Source organism: Pagrus major, chromosome 12, assembly GCF_040436345.1.
Source record: "Pagrus major chromosome 12, Pma_NU_1.0".
NCBI lineage: Eukaryota > Metazoa > Chordata > Actinopteri > Spariformes > Sparidae > Pagrus > Pagrus major.
Window position 1 is genome coordinate 6,970,777 of NC_133226.1, and position 21,736 is coordinate 6,992,512.

Sequence of the window (21,736 nt, forward strand, 5' to 3'; positions counted from 1 at the left end):
CTGACCAGAGTAAGATGGGAATAAAACAAAGAGACAGAAAGTGACTTTTTTTTAAAATGCTAAACACTACATTAAGTCTAAATGCCAAGCAAAGTAATTTACAAGACCAGTGGCTCTGTGCTTGTATGTAAAGGGGAGTGGTGAGCCTGTCCTTTGTGACTAATTTATGACACAGTTATAGTGACAGATAAAGTTAATGGAGTCAGTGTGAGGCAGTTAGATGACCAAACTACCTGATGTTATTTACTTTAGATGCAGAGCAGGACAAATAACTATTTGTTACCACAGCATCCACACTATTGATCACTTGTACTATAAGAGGTTAACATTAAAGACTTAGGTGCACCTCTGTTGCAGTGTACTGACGGTTTATTAAGTTGGTCAGTAGTAATGAAATATGATGGCTGATTGTTCAGAAATATTATATACTCCAAACATCAGACTACCATGGATGTTTTGTTATCGATGTGCATGATGTTAAACAAGTTGCTTGCTGATTATGGTCCCAGGGTTGAAATTAATAAATAATGTGGTATGGGATCGATGCATAGACTTGTGTACTAACCAATACCAATTTCAGCATTTTAAGCGGTAACAGAGGCTTTTCCAATGCAGATCCCGAATCACCAGGTGCAATATCCAGATCACAGAGCCTGCAGTCAGGGCTGGACAGGTATAAAAAATCCGCCCTGGCATTTTTGGCTCAGAACTGCCCCCCACAATCAGTCAAACACCACTCACTGATACGTCCTTAATTCCCACTTAAATATGCGTACTGTACCATTACTTCTAACCACTGCGCACATCATTCATCCAAGTGCAAGCTGGCACATGAACTTAACGTTACTGTTATTTGCTGACATTAAACTTGAAGAGGACACCACCTAACTGACTGCTGTTCCAAAGTTTTAGATTAAAATGATATCAGCCCCAAGGTGCTTTAGCCCACTGGGAGAATGCCAGGTGTGACGGATTACCAGTCCAGCCCTGGCTGCAATTTTTGGATAAAGGTTAAACAACATACCATTATAAATGAAGCATTTGACCTACAAATAATATTCAGTTATATTCTCCATGAGGGAACAAGACATTCACTACAGACCCCAGTAAAAATATCGTAATGATTATTGTATTTTTGTCAGTGAAAATTAATTGCAAAAATTACCATTCCCAACAAAATCAATACACAAATCACATTGGCAAAACTAACACAATATGATTGTTTTCATCTTTCAGCCCTAATATGTGCAGACGTGCAGAACAGTAGCGCTTTGTATGCCACGACCAATACCAGGGATAGCCAACATCAACAACGTAAGGATCCAGTATGTAGGAAAAGCGCTGTTTGAGGTTGAAAGGTGTTTCAGGTGTTTTAGCTTCATACACAGATGGTGGTCCCTGATGCAGCTCAGAGGGCTGACCTCAATGTTAAAGCCACAATCCACGATCTCATTATAGGAGACAGGAGGTACAGTCCAAGTTGGTGTTTAGTATGGACACCATTATACTCCTCCTGCTGCTGCCTCCAGGCCCAGCCGTTTGATAGAATGTGAAATTTCATGTGAAAGCCTTTTCAGTTACATATTTAACAGTTCTGGTCCTGAACCTGTCACTAAGCAGAGAACACTTTAATCTTTGTGTAATTATTTTTGTTCGCTGCCCAACCTGAGAAAGTCACAGCTCTTAACAAGAAACCTACAACCTAATTATCCCGCTCTGATCCATTAAACATTTCACACACCTCCACCACCTCCGTCTGTTACGTTGCCTCTTTCTGACCTTTGACCTACCATGCATGTTACAGTCTCAGACTGTTCCATCCTTGCCGCCTTGCTCAGTCCCCTCCGCCACGCCTCTGTGTGCCCTCCCTTCCCCGCAGGTCGGCGACCAGATCTTGGAGGTGAACGGCCGCAGCTTTCTGGGTATCCCGCACGACGAAGCCGTCAGGGTCCTGAAGTCATCGCGGCACCTGATGATGACAGTTAAAGACGTGGGCCGCCTGCCGCACGCCAGGACAGTGGTGGGCGAGACCAAGTGGATCGCCAGCTCGCAGATCGCTGAGAGCTCTGCCAACAGCAGCGTGGCAGGGTGAGTTTTGATTATTTGGTCCAAGCCAGATCATAAAGGCTACTTCGACTTGCCAGTGCTAACATTATTTCTGTGTAATAAGTTATTAAACAGTTCACAATCACCAAGATATCCACGACAAAGTATAATTTTGAGAAATCATAGCATTAACATTAATTAAACATTGTCTCCATCACAGCAGAATCCAGGATTGGCATCCAGTCTGGTCAGGTTTAAGCAGCTAAAGCACTTTGGTTAAGGACGGGAAAAGATCATTTTAGTTTGTGAAACAGTCACAAAAAATAAGCTGTAGGACTGAATTTGTCATTTTGGTTATATATTGGCAAAAATCAGTTTGTGAAATACTGATGAAATGTAATTGTTAGGATTGTGTACATGTACCTGAATATCCATTCTCCTGTAAGTTAGATTTTTATCACTATGTCACGACCTGCTGTGATTCTGTGATGACAAATACACTTACAGACATGAGAGAGAGGTATTGATCTTTAATTCTCAAAGAAAATTAAACTTATTTCTCTGTTGAATTATTTCTTTAAGTCAAGTCTAGTCAGGCACAGTTTAGTTTGGGCTGTGAATCATTGCTTAAGAAGAGAAGAAGGCCTACGTTAAGAGTACAGGAGGGATACATTTGTGATATTGTTAGCCTTTGTAAAGTTTCCTGATTGAATATAAGGTGTGTGAAGAGTTTACTACGTTGTTATTCAACTAAATACTATTAACGCGACTGTTAGTTGGGTTTTTCAGCATTGATAATTTTCATCAAGTCTAATTTCAAATCTGATATGCACCTAGATTACATTGTTGCAGGTTACAGACATTCAAATGCACGCATCACCAACAAGTGAATGACTATTATTATTAACTTATTTACACAATAGAATGAGTTTCACATGTTATTTTTACATTGCCTGTGGGCTACAGTAATTTAATCTGACTTGTTTAACCACAACAATCACTGAGCACGTTGATGAAATCACAGAAGATTGTATCCTTCACTCTTTAATTTGCACCTTTTTGACTAGATTTAAAGTAAATGAAACTGGCATAAGAAAGAGTCTTGGGAGCAGTGCAGCAGAAAGAAGACTTGCCAGAGATAATAAAGAGAGCACCAAGAAAAAAAACATCCTTTCCTTCTTACACTAAACCGCCTAATGTGATCAGACGTCCGTCTCTCAGATGGCAGAACTCACACTCTCCATTTTTGCAAAACAAAACAAAAAAATGCAATATGCAGCTCTGTTGGAAAAATGCCAGAGCTCTTCTCAAAATGCCACACCTGAGCAAGTCACATGCAGCTCATGACCTGGAATAACTGTGATCCCCAACAACCAAATTAAAGTCTGATGTAAATGCCAGACTAATGTTCTCATCAACACAATAAGGCACCACCCATCAGCCCGACAACTCAGAACCTCTAATTCCTCCCTGACTCTTCAAAACAATGGAGCTATTTAACATTTACATCCACAATGAATCTCTGTACCTCAGCTGGTATGTTCTGATAACACAGCTGAACAGTAGAGACAGATAGTTGTTCTCTGTATGTATACATTTGTGTCGCTCTGGTATTGTTTAATTTTAGGACTCAAATAAATTTATCAATCATAAATGTCATGAATACATTTAAATGTTTTACACACAATATTGCATTTTAATCTCAAATGCAGGGGAAAAAGTTAAAATGTTAAGAGTTGAATTGTTATAATAATGTTTCATGAACCAACTTGTGTCTTTAGCATGTTTCATACATAAATTTAAATGAATACCATTAATAGATCCCCATTACATTTAAATAAATGAAAAAAATACACCAGTAACTGAAATTTGGAGTAATGTTCTATCTCGGGGGGGGGGAAAAAAAGTTTTCTGCCTATGTCATTACCACATTGCATATTTTTTAATCAGTGAGATTATAGTGCTGCACGCAGCATTTAATTTAGTATCTCTTCCTTGAAGACTGCCAATTATCTGACAGTACAAAGGGAGCAGCCAGGGAGAAGACATTTCAGAAATCACAATGAAGAGAGAATAAACGGCTGAGTTGGTCTCAAAAGTCAACAGGACTAATTGAATTTGAATCCTGAAACAGGTCTCCACACTGAGCTTAATGTGCCATTGCAGGCTGGACTGCAGTATTTCTCTGAATTATATATTTTTTCATTATTTCTGGCCCTGAAGGCAGCACTGTGAGTTGTCGCGTTTACTTGTGAATTTAAAGCCTATTACTTGGTGGGCACTTGAGGATGTAAAGACATCGACTTGAATCACTTCTCTTGAGCAGGAATATGGATCTGGAAAAAATGACAAACGTTTCAAAACACTTGCTTTTATGTTTGCAGATGAGAGAGTGTTGGTGTGTGTTTGTGACATGCATTTTGATGTGTGCGCTTTAAGTTTATTGAGGAGCCTGACTGGAAGACATGCCCACTTCATGTTTCCTGTAAAGAATGCCTTATGTGCTGCAGATTCAACCACATCGCACAAGAACATGAAAGCCATGTAGAAGATTTAAAAATCTGTGGTGCTGTGCATTCATCAGCCTGTGATGAATATATTCAAAAAGATAAAAAGCTGTCAGTCAAGATAGTTCAAATCCTCTTTTCAATTCCTGCCTCCAAAGCGTATGTGTGTGTGTCTGTTTGTGTGTGTGCGTGTGTGTGTGTGTGTTAGAGAGAGAGAGAGAGAGGACAGTGAGACAGTTTCAGTGAGAAAACCGGTGAAATAAGCTGTTCACTATTAACTGTTAAATCACTATCACAGTTGACTGCTCCATGAATGCAGTTAAAGCTCATCTCTTGTGTGCATGTTAGGTTTTAACATTGTGTGTGTGTGTGTGTGTGTGTGTGTGTGTGTGTGTGAGAGAGAGAGAGAGAGAGAGAGAGAAAGAGAGTGAGTATTCATTTTAACATTGTAGTCCACACACTTGCCATATTATTAAAGCAACATTATGTAGAAAATGGCATTTTGTGTTATTTGGAATTTTTTATTTACAAAGTCTGAATTTATGAGCAGTCAATGAATATAATCCATGTGATTTCAAATGTGTGCGCGCAGTGTATTACAGGGGAATTTGTGCGTGTGTGTGTGTTTACGTACCAACAAGGACTAAACTGTGCCTCATTGATTAATTTGTCTTCCTAATTTGTTTCTCTGCAGCTTCTCGGTGGACAAAGGAGCCTCTGCAGCAGGAAAGGTGAGATTAACAACAAGTCATTGTATGTGTGCACACTAAATACAGGATTATCTGTGTGTGTGTGTGTTCAGCGTTTCTCTTGGGACATGATCATCTATCTGTCTATCTGTCAGACCGTCTGTTAACTCCACCACTGGCCTGGAAAATGTTATTGAAGAGTGACGAGGGGTCAGTGGTGTCACAGATCACTCTTCTGTCAGTCTGCTGTCATTGATTGGGAATGAATGTGCTGTACCTGTCAAGTCTCACCTTTTATGTTGGATCACAACGTCTCAGCTGAGAAAAGTTCATCGATTTTATTTTATTTTTTTCTAAAACATGAGCATTTTTCCCTCCTTTTATTTAAGGGTAACTCCACCAATTTTACACATTAAAGTGTGTTTACAGGGCTTGAGGAGTACTATTGCATATGTGACAAAAGTAGTATAAAGTCTTGGCTACAGAGAAAAAAAATCTAAAATCAAGTACATTAAAGCTGACCAAATTTTATTATAACTCGATACCATGCTGTCCTTAATTCACTCACCATACAGTGCACTTCTTCTGTTTTTACTGTTGACTTCTCTGTGACTTTGTAAAGTAAGAGAGTGTGTGTTGCAATAGAGAAATAAGAGGAGAGGAAAGAGAGGAAAGTTGGAAGAGACAGCAGCTGACAGCACAGAAAGAAAGAGGGTGAGAGGAAGGGGAGGAAGGTGAGTGGGAGAGCTCGCTTTTCATTACGGAAGCTCAGATGGACAGTCCACTCCTGACGGAGGGTGGAAGCGATATACGGAGAGAGAGAGAGAGAGAGAGAGAGAGAGAGGATGGATGTTGGAGGTATTCTGAGAGGAAGAGGAACACATATCCTCCATACTTGTGTCCAAAGAAGGTTTAAAAGTCATTTATAGACTTTGTTTTGACCTGTTGCCTTACAACGCACCACTGTTGTGCACAGCAGTAGCTGTGATTACCGGCCCATTTTGTCAAAAGTGCCCTTTGACAAAGAAACTAAGATGGATAGTACAAGGTGCACGGCTAACTGACCAGGAGCTCTGTGATGTGAGAGTTTAAACAATCTGTTGGATATTCAGTTGATGCTGTAGTATTTCCACTATATGCAGGCTGCAAAATACATCTACTCACCAAACCAACAAACCTTCATACGCCCAACCAACTAAATAGACCACCCCTACAAACTCTATGGTTCAGTTCTAAAACTAATAAGCAATTAGAGATCATTGTGAACATTGCCATTTACCTTAGCTTCACTTCAACTCAGGCTGCATCCACAAAAAATCACTCCACTTGTGTCCTTCCATTGACTTGATGTAAGAGTTGATTTTCAGCCATTTTTAGAATTGAGTCTTAGTCGGACAGAAAGCAAGTCATTTTTGTGCCAAATCATATCCAATTTATTTTTCATGGTAATGTGAAGGACAAATAAACACACCATTTTTATCTCACCAGAGACATACCAAAAATAACCAGTTAATCATTTAGCTGCTCAGGTGTTAGATGCATACTAGGCTAGTGTTTATGGTTGCAAGTTTATTTATTTATTTTTTTTAGCTCGCTACTTGTTTTGAACTAAAGCTCCTACTGCTTCTGCTGAGGCTGAACGTCTCCCATGCAGAACATACTTGCCCTGCTGCAGATTTGGAACTGCTCTATTTAGAAAAGGAAAAGAAAAACACAGCCTATAATATTTCATCTTCTCTTTTTGTCAAAGAAAATATTTTTTGGTTAAGTTTTTATATTTTAAACTTTATTTTTATGATACATTGTATCCTGATGATGTTGGTGCCGTCTTGTCTTGGTTGTTGTTGACGAACATATTTATCTAATATTTAATTTACGTAAACAAAATATACACTACTTTGCATTAAACCATGCCAGCACTGAACTGAAAAATGTTGTGGTCATGTAACAGCCTTGTGCTTCTTCAGTTTGGTGAATGAGAAAGGACAGTCATTTATTGCACTGCTAAAGGAAAACGTACAGGTTATTTAAAAGCATTTGAACTAGTAACCAATGCTGTATTTTTTCTGCACCAATGTCTCTGTTAACATTTAGATTATACTCATACTATGACAGCATGTTATCGGTGTCAGTCAAAGCCCTGCAGCTACAATGGCATGTGAATAATCTGATGTGAGGATTTCATGCCTGGAATACCAGCAGCATTACACTCTGTGATGGTCTGGTGTGAGAAAGCTCTTCAACAGCCTCCTCTAGTCAGCCAGGAAAATTCATGACCACTTGGTTGCTTTCATCCTCTTCAAGAATTTACAGGACACTTGCCTTCCTATCCAGTCTCTTATCCAGTGTGTTGCAGAGAAATAACTCTTCTGATGAAAAACTGCCCCAGCTGTGAGAGGAGCCACACTGCAACTATTAAGGTGGGACTGTAACCTGGGCTAGATGACGAGAGGGTCAGAAATACTAGTTTACTGTATGTTCCTTGCCCTTTTATACTTTTAAGATTACTTTAATCTTAGAGCATTTCTTCTTTATTTCACAGTTCAAAGTGAAATCAAGGTAACAAAGGTCCCAAGTTCAGTTCGAGCCTCTGATGTTGCAGTTGTACTGTACTGTCTGACTGGTGTCTTGTTTCAGAAGTTTTACCCTCGCCCTCTCACAGTCCTGATATTTCTCTACATTCCCTTAAGTATATCATGGCAGTCTTGAGTTCCAATGATTTCTACAACTCTCATTTTTCTGTGATGGAATGAGTGGAACATGCACTACTTTGTCACAAGAAACATTCATGAATTTTGGTTCAATAGTCTTCTGATAATATGACCAAATTAATTTAGAATTCTAATATTTGGTTAAATGTCTCTCGGCCATTTTCACCTCAATTAGGTGCTTTTGATACCCATCCACAAGTTTCTGGCAGGCCTCTAGCTGAATTTTTAACCACTCCTCTTGACAGAACCGGTGAGTTCAACTAAATTTGTTGGCTTCCTGGCACAGACTTGTTTCTTCAGCACAGTCCACATGTTCTCAATGAGGTTCAAGTCAGGACTTTAGGGAAGACCATTCCAAAACCTCAATTCTAGCCTGGTGCTTTCAGCCATCAACTACTAATCCCTGACCATCGTAACAGCATGATTGTGATATGTGGGGAGAGGAAATGAAAAGAAGTATGTTGCTGCTCAGTGTACTAACATAAAGTCTACATGTCCCATTTATTATTTTCTTATAAAACCAGCTCAGTTAGGCAACCCAAGACACTCGGTTAAATTTGTGGAAGCCGTGTTTCTTCTGTAACTGCTTTGTAATGGATCCAAGTGACTTTCCTGACTTGTTCAAATCAATAATGCACTCTTTCAGATCAATGCTGAGCGCCTTAGACTTTCCCTTTGTAGTGTTTGTGGCTGAGTCTAATGGCTATATCAAACAGGCCCTATTAAAATCGGCCCAGAAAATCAATGATAATTACTCAGAAGAAGTTAAGAGGCCATGCTACAAAGAAAATTTGATTGACACAGCCTTCTATGATCACCAGTATTGATCTTTCAAGTTGCTGGTCGTATATTTTTGTCTAGTACTATGTGTTCCACTCATTCCATCACAGAAAGTTGAGTTGTAGAACTCATATGAGCTCAAGACTGCCATAATATGCATGTTCTTTACAAATGTATGTGAACTTTTGACCACGACTATAGTTGCAGACATATCATAACATTTCTGATTCATGATAATGCAAAATAACCTCACCCATCCTTCCATTATTCTAATGTAAAATGACAACACATGCATGCTGATGTGTTTTTAGCCCATCCTGATTTCCCAGCTAAGGTGATGTTGGGGATCAGCAACCTTTATAAGACGGTGTGCAATCCACTCAGGTTTTAAAGCACCCGTCATATAAAAGTCTCATCAAATGTGAGACATTACACTGACAGTTCACTTAGACATGCCTGAATGAGGGGAGAGCAGAGACCAAGCTCACCCTGAGATTCAAAGGAAATCATTATCATTGCTTTCAAGCTTCATGTTTCTTTGATTCTCTCTTCTCTTTTCCACTGTAGCAATGACAATAATATTGGTTACCTAATTAAATTTATTCGACAGTTTAGCCCTTATTTTCTTTATGTACAGCAGATCAGGGCAGTTGGCACCGTTAATAAAATGGACATGTTCAGCCTGACAATTCATGGTAACAATATATGCTGTGACCCTGGGCTTCACAAATAGCACTAATTCAACTTTTTCCCTTCAAGAGATATTTATAGTCAGGCCAGAAAGGTTATCATGCCCTGAGGCAAGTCTTTAAAGTATCGGTTTGAGGACAGCTTTGTCTGCCATATGTAATCCCCCATACTGGTTTATTGCTGCAGTGAAATATTTCATTGCTTTGACCTGTGTCTGATGCAGCAGTGGGATTGAAGTACTTCTTACACTTACACTTACACTGCACCTCAGCATTTAACTAGTAGCTGGTTGTGGCTTAGTAACTTTATCTAGCTTGCTGTAGTCTGTAGATGTTAACCAATCACACAATTTTGGTGGAAAGTCGAAGTTTTCACAGTGCTGTGCTGTCAAAAAACTGAAGACACAATCCTAAAAACAAAAGATCACTGTCTTGTTTTTTCTGTGACTCATACAACCACAAGAGATAATATTAAACTAATTATTGAATTATTAAACTGACTTCCTGAATGGAAGTCATGTGCTTGTTTAACTCGACCATCCACCTCCCCATGCGGGCTTTGTTGCTCTTTATTCCACCTCACCAAACTTCCTCCTCTGCCACCATGTTAATTACTATATCCACTAGAAGTAACACTGTCAGCACAGTAGTGGCAGGTCCTCTTCTCTCCTTGTCTAGCAGTGTCAATATCTTTAAAGCAGCAGTTTTACCTTCGCCTCTGTCCTCTACAATCTCTCTGCAGTACACAAACGCCTCATGGTCATTGAAGTGATTTTGCTATGACTGTTATTACAAGGTGTCAACAGGGTGAAATTGTTGGTCTTGTATCATGCTGTTTGAACCATGCTGTGTTTCCATTTCAAACCCCGTCCTATAGACTGACCTTCATGAAATACATGTTGGCTGATGGGGTCTGTATATCTCCCAGATGAAACAATCGTAAGCGGTGGGAAGGGGCATGAGTGTGTGTGTGTGTGTGTGTGTGTGTGCGTGCGTGTGCGTGCCTGTGCGTGTGCGTGCGTGTGCGTTTATGTGTGTGTACATCTTAATGCATAAATGTATAGTGTATATTTGCATGCATTTCCATGTGCCTGTGAGTTAGTGGCTATGCGTACGTGTTTTTTATGTATGTGTGTGTAAGTGAATGTGTCTATTGCTGGGTTGTTGTAGGTTTCTTATTGATGCCTTTTTGCTTTGTCTTCACATGTTGCAGTTGTATTTTATAGCTTCTATTTCCCTAATCAGCTTCTGACCGAGCAATTAGATACAACATGAATATACTATTATCTGACAAACCTAAAAACATATTGGTTTTTTCACATGAGAATTTAACAAAATATCAGAACCTGATGTTGGTTGTTGGACTATTTGATCAGTTGCCAGGAAGATGCTGCTGTCAACCAAATCTGATCAAACCACAACCACATAGTCCTGAAGCACAGTAGCTAAGTTTTTGTCAGTGGTCGGTAGAGTACTAAAAATCTATGCTCAGTATCCGATATCTGAAATGTTTAATTATTTGCATTATGAGAGTTACGTTTATGGCATGGTATTATATTAGGTTAACTACTTTCAAAAGCACATCAATTTAAAAGCCCAACCACTGCTACAGGAGGTTAACGTCATTATCATAACATTAAAGATTGACGTTACACATTAAAAATTAACACAGCTCATGTTAGCTAGTGAGCTAAATTTTCACCTCGTATGTGCAACCTACCTAGAGCAGAGAATTCAGTGGTTTTAACTTTGTGGCAACTGTTTGTGTTTGACCCTTTCCTGTTTCAACCTGGCAATGCCCCCCTTACGCAAAGCCACGTCCATAAAAAAATGGTTCTCACAGTTTGGTGTAGAACTTGATTGGGTGCACAGGGCCATGACCTATACCATCTAACACCTTTGTAATGACCTGAAACACCAAAGGTGATTGCAAACACTGCCCATGTTTATTTCAGATGTTCACAGCAATCACCCAAAGGTGTGATGTTCAGGTGTCCTCACACTTTTGACAGTGTTTTTCAGGTGCCTTGATGAAAAAGTACACAGCTCTACCGGAAGCTCTAGAAATCTCTAAGAATCTTGTAAGAACAGCAAGTGCTCTCTGAAGGCATAAAAGTGCAGGAAAATAATGATGAAAACCACAGTTTTATTATGAGAGTCAAAGTGTAAAAGCTCAGAATAAGCCAAGACAACTAAAGTGCACGTAGGTGGACTGGCTGCTGCTCTGTACTTGTGTCAAATGTGCTTGTATGATAGTGTGTGTGTGTGTGTTTGAGAAAGAAACACACACACACACACACACACACACAAACACACACACACACACAGAGGCAAAGAAAGGGCATTAAAAGGGAAAGATATGTAGCAGCAGGGCTTAAGGGCTCAGCACCAAGAAAGGAGGTGATAACTCACAGCCCTGCTGCTCCTCTGTGTGAGTCAGAGAGCCTCTGTTACAGTCGACCCCCATTGTTAACCTCACACTATGACAGCACGTCCTCAGCATGGATATTAATCTCTTTAAATGATCTGCTGGTGATTATGCTGCTTAAACAAACCAAGTGATTTTTGTTCTTATAATGTTCTTCATCTTCTCATTGTCTCTCCCTCGAATAATGCCTGTAGATTCAGCTCATCCCAGTGGTCACATCCTCTGTCTTTCCAAATACCCTCTGCTCTCTCCCCCCTCTCCCCCTCCATCGTGTAATTGCAGCCCAAAGGCCAAGCCAGACCGATAAGCTAATTAATTAAGGATAGGTCACAAAGCAATTCTCAATCATTAATTCTGCTCTGACCCCATTTGGGCGCTGGTCTAGAGCGAATTAATGTTGTTTGAGAGACAACAAAATGTATTGCAGCAAATAACAAGGGTAAATATTGCTTTTGTCAGTCAAACCTAATTTGCTTGTTGATTGACTGTGATTGCTTGAAGTTAAAGGTACACTGGGATTTGAGGTTGAGGTTGCACAACGGTCAGTAAACTGATCATAGATGTACTGACATAAGCAGGAGTGCACATACAGTGACCAGACATAAATAAAAGCTTGCAAAGTTCTTGCTGCAACCTGAAGGTACTCAAAGATTAACACTGCTGTTACTCAAATCTAAAAGTTGCAGAGCTGAACCTAAAATGGGTATTTTTAAACCTTGGCCCTATATTTACATGTTTGGGTGTGTAAATGATTCATACTTGCCAAAATGTATGGACTCCAGCAGATCGCCTCAGCTGGCAGCCGTGACATGGCTGCAATGCAATCTCTTGGGGCAACTACGACAGTCAAAGTTATGTCTAAAGTTTGTTATTTTGTAGTTTAACATTTTGTTAAATAATAAGAAACCAAAAAGCACAGAGCGAGAAAAAACAAGCACTTTTATAGATGTAATCCTGACAGTTGGAGTTGCCCCAAAGGATTATGTGGCCGACATTGCAGCAGCCTGCCAGCTGAGGCGATCTACTGGACCAATTCCAAAACTTTTTTCCAAGTAGGTAGTAGTAGTAAATGTATAAATATAAGCCCAGATTTAAAAACACCAGTATTCCCCTTTAAGATGTTCTGCTTTTGTCAACAATAAATCCGTCTTCGAAAACTGATCCCTCCAACGCTAAGGACAAATGTAATTCTAAGACTGCCTCTGTTTTGCAGTAGCAAGGTACTTTTGGACAATCCAAATACACAAGTCCTGATGGATTCATTGTATTTCACATGCAACAGAAATGGAGTTCTCTACACATAAAAAGAAAAGCAAGGTTGAGACTGAAATGAACGGAAATAGACAATCTGTGAATAATGGCTGAATGAAATCCACTGGCCTGAGTGAAATGATAAACACTCCCGGACTGGGTCAAAATTGTGCCACAGAAATTCAAATCCAGCTCACAAAATTTAGTATTAGTATTTACTGTACCTCAGGGCTGCAAATAATTTAAATTTAAGTTTGGACAACAAAAATGAACAGTGCAAACAGTATCCAGATGTGTGAGTCAAGATAAGATTAGGCAGCTAAGTCAGAGGTGGTTCTGGGTTATGCTTGTAATAATTATAGTTCTCACTAAGGCCCTGACATTGTTTATTTTCTCTAGTTTTGTTGTGATTTTTTGCTATCTAAAAAGCTGCCTATGAGGTGTGTAACTGCATTCTCTTTACACAAGCAGTGTCTCTAATGTGGCAGCGTTCTTGCTCTTGTTACATTCTGTCACTTAACTCATTTTTGCTTACTGATCACTTGCAAATTGAGATAATCAAACCAGACAGGGGGGCCCATCTGGGATCGACCTCCATAACGACCTGCTCCATTTCCCACACAGTTAGGTTTCTCTTTTGATTATTCCTGATTGGCTAGCTGACAAGCCTATGAGCATATAGATGCTTACATTTGTAATTTAATTTACTATTAATGGGTGATTATTTGAGATAACTGGTCAGATCATAGGGCTTGTTCACTCTGAACCTTTCAGGTTTTGATTTTGTGAAGGCGAGGAACAGGGCAGGTTCAGCTGTAATAAGTCTTTCCTAAGAGACATTTGTTCTAAGGGGCGCCATCTCTTAACGTCCCCAAGCAGCAGGTTTGTGACTATAACAAGACAAGCTTCTCGTATTTTTTCAATTGAGCTGTCTGAATCTGAAGTTCGTATCTTAAAGTTGTCATTAGAGTATGAATGTATGTATGAATTACTTTGGACAAAAGCGTCTGTTAAATGCCCTAAATGTAAATGTTGTGTGCTCTGCCACCTGTGTGAGATCACAACATTCATTACACACGGTCTCGTACATGTCCTTGAATGGTATCAAGTCATGTTATTAATGCAGTTCAGTTAATAGTTTCTAACAATGCCAGCAGTGTGGCTCTGGAGATGGAAAAAAACACTTTCAATACGGTATAAATCCCACCATTGTTGTGGAATGGGCTAATTGTTTTGCCTTATGGCCTTTGGGGTACAAAGAAAAAAACCCAGTAACAAAGCAGTATTCAGCAACTGTCAAGCACCAGTGGGTGTTTCCTGGCCTCACGGGGTAGCAATGATCCTCTTACAGCTAATTACAGCAACAGACAACAATGCGGTGAAGATGCTATGCTAGAAAAATTGACAAGAATCAAATTCTGGTTAGCTGCCCCACCTCTGTTTAAAGCTTGCACTGTTGCCTCCCTGAGCTTTCCTATGAAGCTATCAGGACTGTCTCCCACACAGTGTATGAAAATCTGATATCTGCAGCTGTATTATGTATTATTTATAGAGCAACATTATGTAAAAATGTGCATTTTGTGCGATTGGCGCCCCCCACAGTTTCTGAGTGCAACACTATCGTAAAAAAAGACAATTTAAGTAATTTGACTAATTAAAAATAAATAGCATAAAACCACTTGACTGTAAATGACATAAAAATGAAACAATAATCTGTCGATAATGATGCCAAATTATCTGTTTGTGTCAGTGTTTATGAGTCAAATGTGTAATAAATATCACCGACCATTACCATAAAGAGATACATTGTGCTTTAACATGCAGTCCTGTAACCGTAAGTTCATGTTTTCTGGCTGCACACTGTAAATCAGCCAGTCCTCTAAGAGCAGCAGGTAATTGCCTTAAACATTAAATTCTGAACTGGTCACAGGTATTGATTCTGTTTCTAATAATAATTCCTGATGCATGAAAGAATTTTGCAGATGTGGCCTCTCTCTGAGCAAAATAACACACACACACACACACACACACACACACACACACACACACACACACACACACACACACACACACACACAGTTAAAGCACGGAGGTTGGTTGGGAGAAACTGTTGCAGTGATAAGCGAGCACTATTTCTCCCCTTGATAAAGTTGATAGTGATTGTCCTATTGTGATAAAAGCAGGTCTGATTTCACTTCTTGGCGATGTGAAGAGATAAAGGCTGCTTCGAGCCTGGGCATCGAGCAGCAGACTAGCTCTGACTCCATGACTTGAACACATTTCTTTTATAGTTACTGTTATCAATGATGGACACTTACTTCTCCATCTGATGGAGGAACATTACAGCTCATAATGTGATTAAATCAGAACACAGTCACCCTGAGGGAATATAGGTATATGTCAGCTTCATTGTGGAGTGGTCCAGAGATGTAATAAATATGTCTGTTATCATCACTTCCTGGCTGTGTAGAGACCCTCGTAAAGTTTTCATATAGACCTTAAGGTTCTGTCAGCTGGGGGTCGCTGGTGGAATTGAGAAATTAAATTTATTGGGTCTGTCTAAGACAGTAATGTTACAACATGGCAGAGGTACAGTACACTTGTTCTGTCTGTAGTTGCTTGGAAGCTTTTGATACACCTCTACTTAAAGCTGGTGATTAATCTGATATGACTAATCAGAAACTAAGGTTCCAACCCTTTCCATCAACACTTTGGAGGGTGTTACTATTCAGTCCATTGATGACTGTAAATGCCTGGGAGTTTGGTTGGACAAGAGTTTAAATTTCCAATATCATATAGACCACCTCGCAAAGAAATTAAAATTCACACTTGGCATCAAGAAAACTCTTAGTTGCCGGTCTTTTTCTGCCTCAAATTGATTTTGGTGATGCTTTTTAGAATTTGTCTCACCGTCCACCTTGTCCAAACTCAACTTAACCCTATATCACTCAAACCCGAGGTATGTGACTAACATCGTCACTGTACCTTACAGCATGTTGAGCTGGTCATCCCTCTCTTAGCACAGGCTACAGCACTGATACATCTACAATATTAATTTAACCAAATTTCTTCTGTCTTCTGCTTCAGTTCAAAGAGCCCTCTGTCATATCAAAGGCCTCAAATCAAGCCTTTTCTACTGCGGTCCTTGGTCCTGGAATGATCTGCAGGCCAAGTTTAAACTTCAGCCCACGTATTCTTAAATATATTTAAATGCAGAAAAACGGCAGTATTCAGTGCCAGTTGCAGGTGCTTCATCGTCTAAATATCAGCTTGTGTACGTACTGTATTAATGTATTTTTGTACTTGCAGCCGTTTTTGTTATTTAATTTGATTTGATTTGATTTAATGGAGTCTTGTCGTGTCCTTGCCGCTGTTATTGTGACCCTGTCCTGGCTAGGTCTCACTCGTAAAAGAGATTTTAATCTCAGTGCGACTTCCTAGTTAAATAAAGGTTATATATAGACCTCAGGTTTAAATACCAGGATCTGCCCCAACAGGTCAGACACAATCTGTGCCACCATCATGTTCAATCGATTTTTATAGTGTTGGCATGGCAATCTTTTCTCTTCTTTCTTTCCAGATATTTTCCCCGTCCTGTTTTTTTTCTCGGAGAAAAGGGCTTACACTCCCTGCGAGAGAATAATGTCTTAATTTTGTTAACAAACACAGGGATGTGAGAAACCAAGAAAATCTTTTGTAAGAGTAAGTACTTAGTTTTTTGACTGTATTTATGGCAAAGGAGCTGAAAAACACATACACAACTCTTAATTGACAGTGTATTGTCTTGGTTTCTCTTGGCCGATTCACAGAGTAAAACAACTCTGTGATTAAAAGTTAATCAGAATCAGAATTCCTTTATTTGTCCTGCAAATGGGGAAATTTCTTTGTCAAAGCAGCCAAAGGACAGTAATTACAATAAACCATAATAAAAATTAAAAAAATAAGCAATATATTAAGAAGATAAGAAATACAATTGACTCGTATATACATAATATTTACAATATGAACACTGTAGTAATATTTACAATATGAACAGTGTAATTATAAACAGTGTGGGCAGTGTATTTTTATTTACAAATAATAAATATTGGTATTAAAAATTGTCCAGTTAGTGCAAACCAAAATGTATATGGGATATGTGTAGAGTTTTTATGGCATAGTGTACATGTGAGGTCTACTGGGAGCAGTGCTGGTTGTACAGTCTAACAGCAGCAGGAAGGAAGGACCTGCGATACCTCTCCTTCACACACTTGGGGTGTATCAGTCTATCGTTGAAGGAGCTGACCAGTGCGGTGATAGTGACCTGCAGGGGGTGGGACCCCCTCACCAGCAGCGATGACAGCTTATCCATCATCCTGCTCTCTCCCACCACCTGCACTATGTCAAGAGGGCATCCCAGGATGGAGCTGGCCTTCTTGATAACTTTATCAAGTCTCCTCCTACCTGCTGCCGAGATGCTGCTGCTCCAGCAGACTGCACCATAGAAAATGGCTGATGCCACCACAGAGTCATAGATGGTTGTCAGGAGTGCCCTCTGCACTCCAAAGGACCTGAGCTTCCTCAGCAGATGGAGTCTGCTCTGACCTTTCTTATATGTTGCTGCAGTGTGATCAAGAAACTGAAGTTAATCGCTGTCTGCCGCTTTAACAGTTCATTGTTGTTTTCTTCATTGTTGTTTTCTGTGACTAAAACATTTCCATGACTGAGGGTGGTGCTCATGTTAATGCCAGTCGTGGTTTTTGGTAAATCAAATTATATTTGGACATATAACTGCTTTCTTTTAACCAAATACTCTTACACAAGGTTTTACATGAGCTTCGAACCATCTTTCACTGACGTGCAGTGGGCTAAGTTTGCTTCACTTGACCTGAGTTTGGGCTGTTGGTCACATAACAACGGGTAGTTGTGCAGTGTCTGAGTGGAATGAGAGATTATAACCCCTGTCTTAGTTCAAATATGGTCCCTAGTGTCAGATGTGAATCTGCTTAACTGCTTATTTATTCATTTATTTGTTGAATTAAGTCTGACTGTCTAAGTCGATTATCATATTATCTGCTCTCCTCTGAAATTAAATAGGTGCTATCCAATTGCGGTAGCCAGATCAACATCATGATCAACGGAGTTCCTGTCTGCCGTTTGAGTTGCTAGATGACACACATGCTACATTTATCTCAACACGAAGAGCTTCACAAGGCTGAGCTCGGAGCTCTAAAATCCTGACGATGAAGTTTTTAAATCGAAGCAGATAGAAACATTTTACTGATCTGAAGAATAGAGCATATTGCTGCATTCTGCTCAACAATGTTATGCTCTCCAGCTGAGATAATATTACATTTGGATCTCTCTCACATATGCAGGCTGACTTTCTGTGGGGAGAAATGTCACTCTTTCCCTCCCTCTCCTACCAACCACTTTTCAACTCTTTATTTCTATGCAGTTTTATTTCTGTGACCTCTCCTGTCCTCTGTCCTTCCCCCTGAAGATGTACCTGAGCGCTGCAGGCTAACCTACCTAACTGTATCTTATTTTAACATCAGTAAAGTCCTCTTTCCTCCTCCTGCAGTTGGTTGATTTGGGTGTCAAGATTCACATAAATGTCAAACACGCTTGAAATTAAATGTGCATGAATGTCAGTACGACACAGTTTTTGTTGGTGGTAATTAACACTCAGATAAGCCTCAGTGCTGTTGTCTTCACCTACAATTTGAAATTCCTGCACTGATTCAGAACTTTAATCAAAAACCTGCGTCATAGGTGTTAATCCACACCTTCCAGCCAATCAGAATCAGAATTCTCAGTGGCAATAGCAGAAAAACTTTTAATTAATCTGTCTTTACAAAGTTGAAGCAACACAGAAATTACATTTATACACAACTAATCTACAACAAATACATTTTGACAGTAGTGCCGCTCAGATTCCACTTTTTCTCAACATAATAAGAAAACATTGTGTGTGAACCAACCCTACCACCTAAAAGATGTAAGTATGATCCAGGCAGTAATTGTGGTTGTCAGCACAACCTAATTGTGAAAATCAGTATACATAGATAACTATACTTTCTAGGCCTGTATAGAAAACAGTCACAATACAGAATTATACTGCTCAGGCTGTTTGCAGATCTCACAGTCACTTGCTCGTTTGTTTCTCTGAAATGCCACAGATCTTTTTCTAAAACGGCAGAGCAGCTCTTTTTTACCCAGCAGAGTCACTCTTGTGCTTCATGTAATTTTTAGAAACCAGCTTGAATCCAACAGCGTTAGTCATCCCATTTGTTTTCTGGTTGTTGGTACAAAGAGGTTTCTGACGACCATGTGAGCCTCTTCAGTCCAGCAGCTCAGCCAGCCATTTACTCGTTTTTCTGGAAGCTTTTGCATAAAAGTCACTGGATGAGATAGTCTGAGCTATGTTTACAGATAAGTAAGGTGCAGTGAAGTGCAGTTTGCTGTACAGCATGACCCTGACAGCAGCAGAGTGCAGGGAGAGTGGTTTTTGTGTCCCAGACATTAATGTTTAGACTAATGGAGTTGTGATTCAACAAAACACAGGGGAGAATAGTCTCATATCTGTTGGAAAAATACCTTTTTGTACTTCATCTCAACTTTGTTCTACTCTTTGTATTGTTAAAAAGGAGTCCCGCTATAGCAGAGATAAGTCGTGTGACATTTCCGAGTCTTAACTCCGCCAGCTTTTGATCCGGCTTCATCTGATTTCCTCTTTATCAACTGGATGTCGATGGTGGTCGTTGTTGCTGTTGGTCACAGCGATAAAAGTGCCAATCAGCTTATCATGGCATTTAACAAACCCAGCCAAAACATGACCTCAGAGATGGAACGGTTCCAGCACATGCACCAGCTTTACCGGACGTCCATTAACTGTAAAATCGTGCTTTTACAGTCAAAACGGCCTCTTTTTGTCCTCATCCATTGCCTTCTCGTGCAGACCTCATTAGCAGGAGACTGCAGGTGTTCCACTCCAGTTGAGTGACGACCGATTTCATTAGCTCCCTCAAGTGCCAATCTGCCCTCTAATACGACTGCCAGAGACAGACTGACTGCTCACAGGCCTCGTGTGGTCCCCGTCGGTTCACTCCATGGCGCCCTTGAGCTAAGTAACCGGGACACGGACGCTCTAAAGAAATTTTTTGTGGTAAGCATCGAGGTGATTAAGATTCAGGCAGGGTAGCGGCAGAGTTCACCTTGGGCATTAAACAGTAGTTGGCTCTGCTGAGGCCGGGACTCTGGGACAGCTACTGTCGATGATACAGATGGACGAGTGCGATCGAGAGTTGAAGATTAGATGGAGGCAGAGAGCGAAGGAGGAGGAGGAGGAGGAGGAGGAGGAGGAGGAGGAGGAGGAGGAGGAGGAGGAGGAGGAGGAGGAGGAGGAGGGGAAGGCGGCGCCACCCGGGCCTGTGTCTTTCTCCTGTTTCCGTCTCGTACAAACGCAGACACACACAGACCCCGAAGCTGTGACTTTGAAGTGCTGTCTTTAATAAGGAGTTAATTAAAAAAAAAGGCTGCATGCTACCAAGCAGATAACTGAGAAAAGAAAAGGGAGAAAAAGGAGCAGATATGGAGCGGGGAAGTGATATTGACAGCTCGGTGAAGTGCCAGAGTGTCGTTTCTCCTGATTGGCAGAGAAGCCAGCTGACACACAGCACAGATCTGAAAGCTGCCACCCACATGTGTGAACAGCACAGTCTGCCACATAGCATTATGATAATGGATGACGGAGGGACAGCAGGAAGAAGGAAGTAGCATGATAATTTATACTTTTGGGATGAGAAGACTGATGGGTGGTTCATTGTATGTGGGTGTAATTTATGTTCTTATTTTTTTCTGTCCGCCCTGATCGGGTTCCTGACATCGTCTTCTCTCTAACCCTCCTCCTGCTCCCCCGTCACCTCTGGGTCTTCGTGGTTATCTCCCCCTCTTTCCTTCCAATCTATCACCTCCTTCTCCTACACGTCCTGTGTTCTCCTCCGCCTTCCTCAGCCATCTTCGTCCTTACAGTTCTCCCCTCCTGCCAAGCTAAACATGTGCATGTCCTCTTCCTCCCTTGTTGTCCTCACTCTTTTCTCATTTTTCACCCCTCCTCTCCACCCTCATCCTTTTCTACTCTTTCATCCTCCCCATCTCTTCATTTTCCTATAAAACTTATATCACAGCTGCTAACCTACTCCTCGCCTCTTCGATATTCTTCCTCATCATTTTTTCCTCTCACTCTATCACCCATGAAATGAAATTAAAAATCAGTTATTATAAGCTTACAATAAATAAATGAAAAAAAAAATTAAATTGTCCTCTCCATCTCTTGTCTTTTTCTTTTCCTTCCCTCCACCTACACCAGCCTGGGTTCTACAAAGGTGTGGCTGGCTCTCAGGTGACCCTATCCAGCTTGGTGAACCAGTCGAGGGCCATGCTGGAGGAGCAGGCACGCCACTTGCTGACGGAAGCGGAGCGGCAGACCATGGGCTACTACGTGGAGGAGTACCGGGACGGACACATCGGGGTGGAGCAGCTAGTTGTGGCGCTGTTTGAGCTGCTCAACACACATGCAAAGGTGAAGGCTGATGAGGCATGTTTGAGAAAGGAAAGAAACAGATCAAAGAATCACTTTCCTGATGCAGGACTG

The 21,736-nt window shown here is 40.5% G+C and overlaps 1 protein-coding gene across 1 annotated transcript in view; it reads left to right on the plus strand.

The window, feature by feature from the left end:
• Window positions 1–21,736, plus strand: part of whrna (whirlin a) — a 164,874-nt gene that overhangs the window by 116,611 nt on the left and 26,527 nt on the right. The window contains exons 4-6 of the mRNA XM_073478688.1: window positions 1,880–2,088; window positions 5,248–5,284; window positions 21,452–21,664. Coding sequence (XP_073334789.1) covers window positions 1,880–2,088; window positions 5,248–5,284; window positions 21,452–21,664 — 459 coding nt within the window. The remainder of the gene's footprint in view (window positions 1–1,879; window positions 2,089–5,247; window positions 5,285–21,451; window positions 21,665–21,736) is intronic.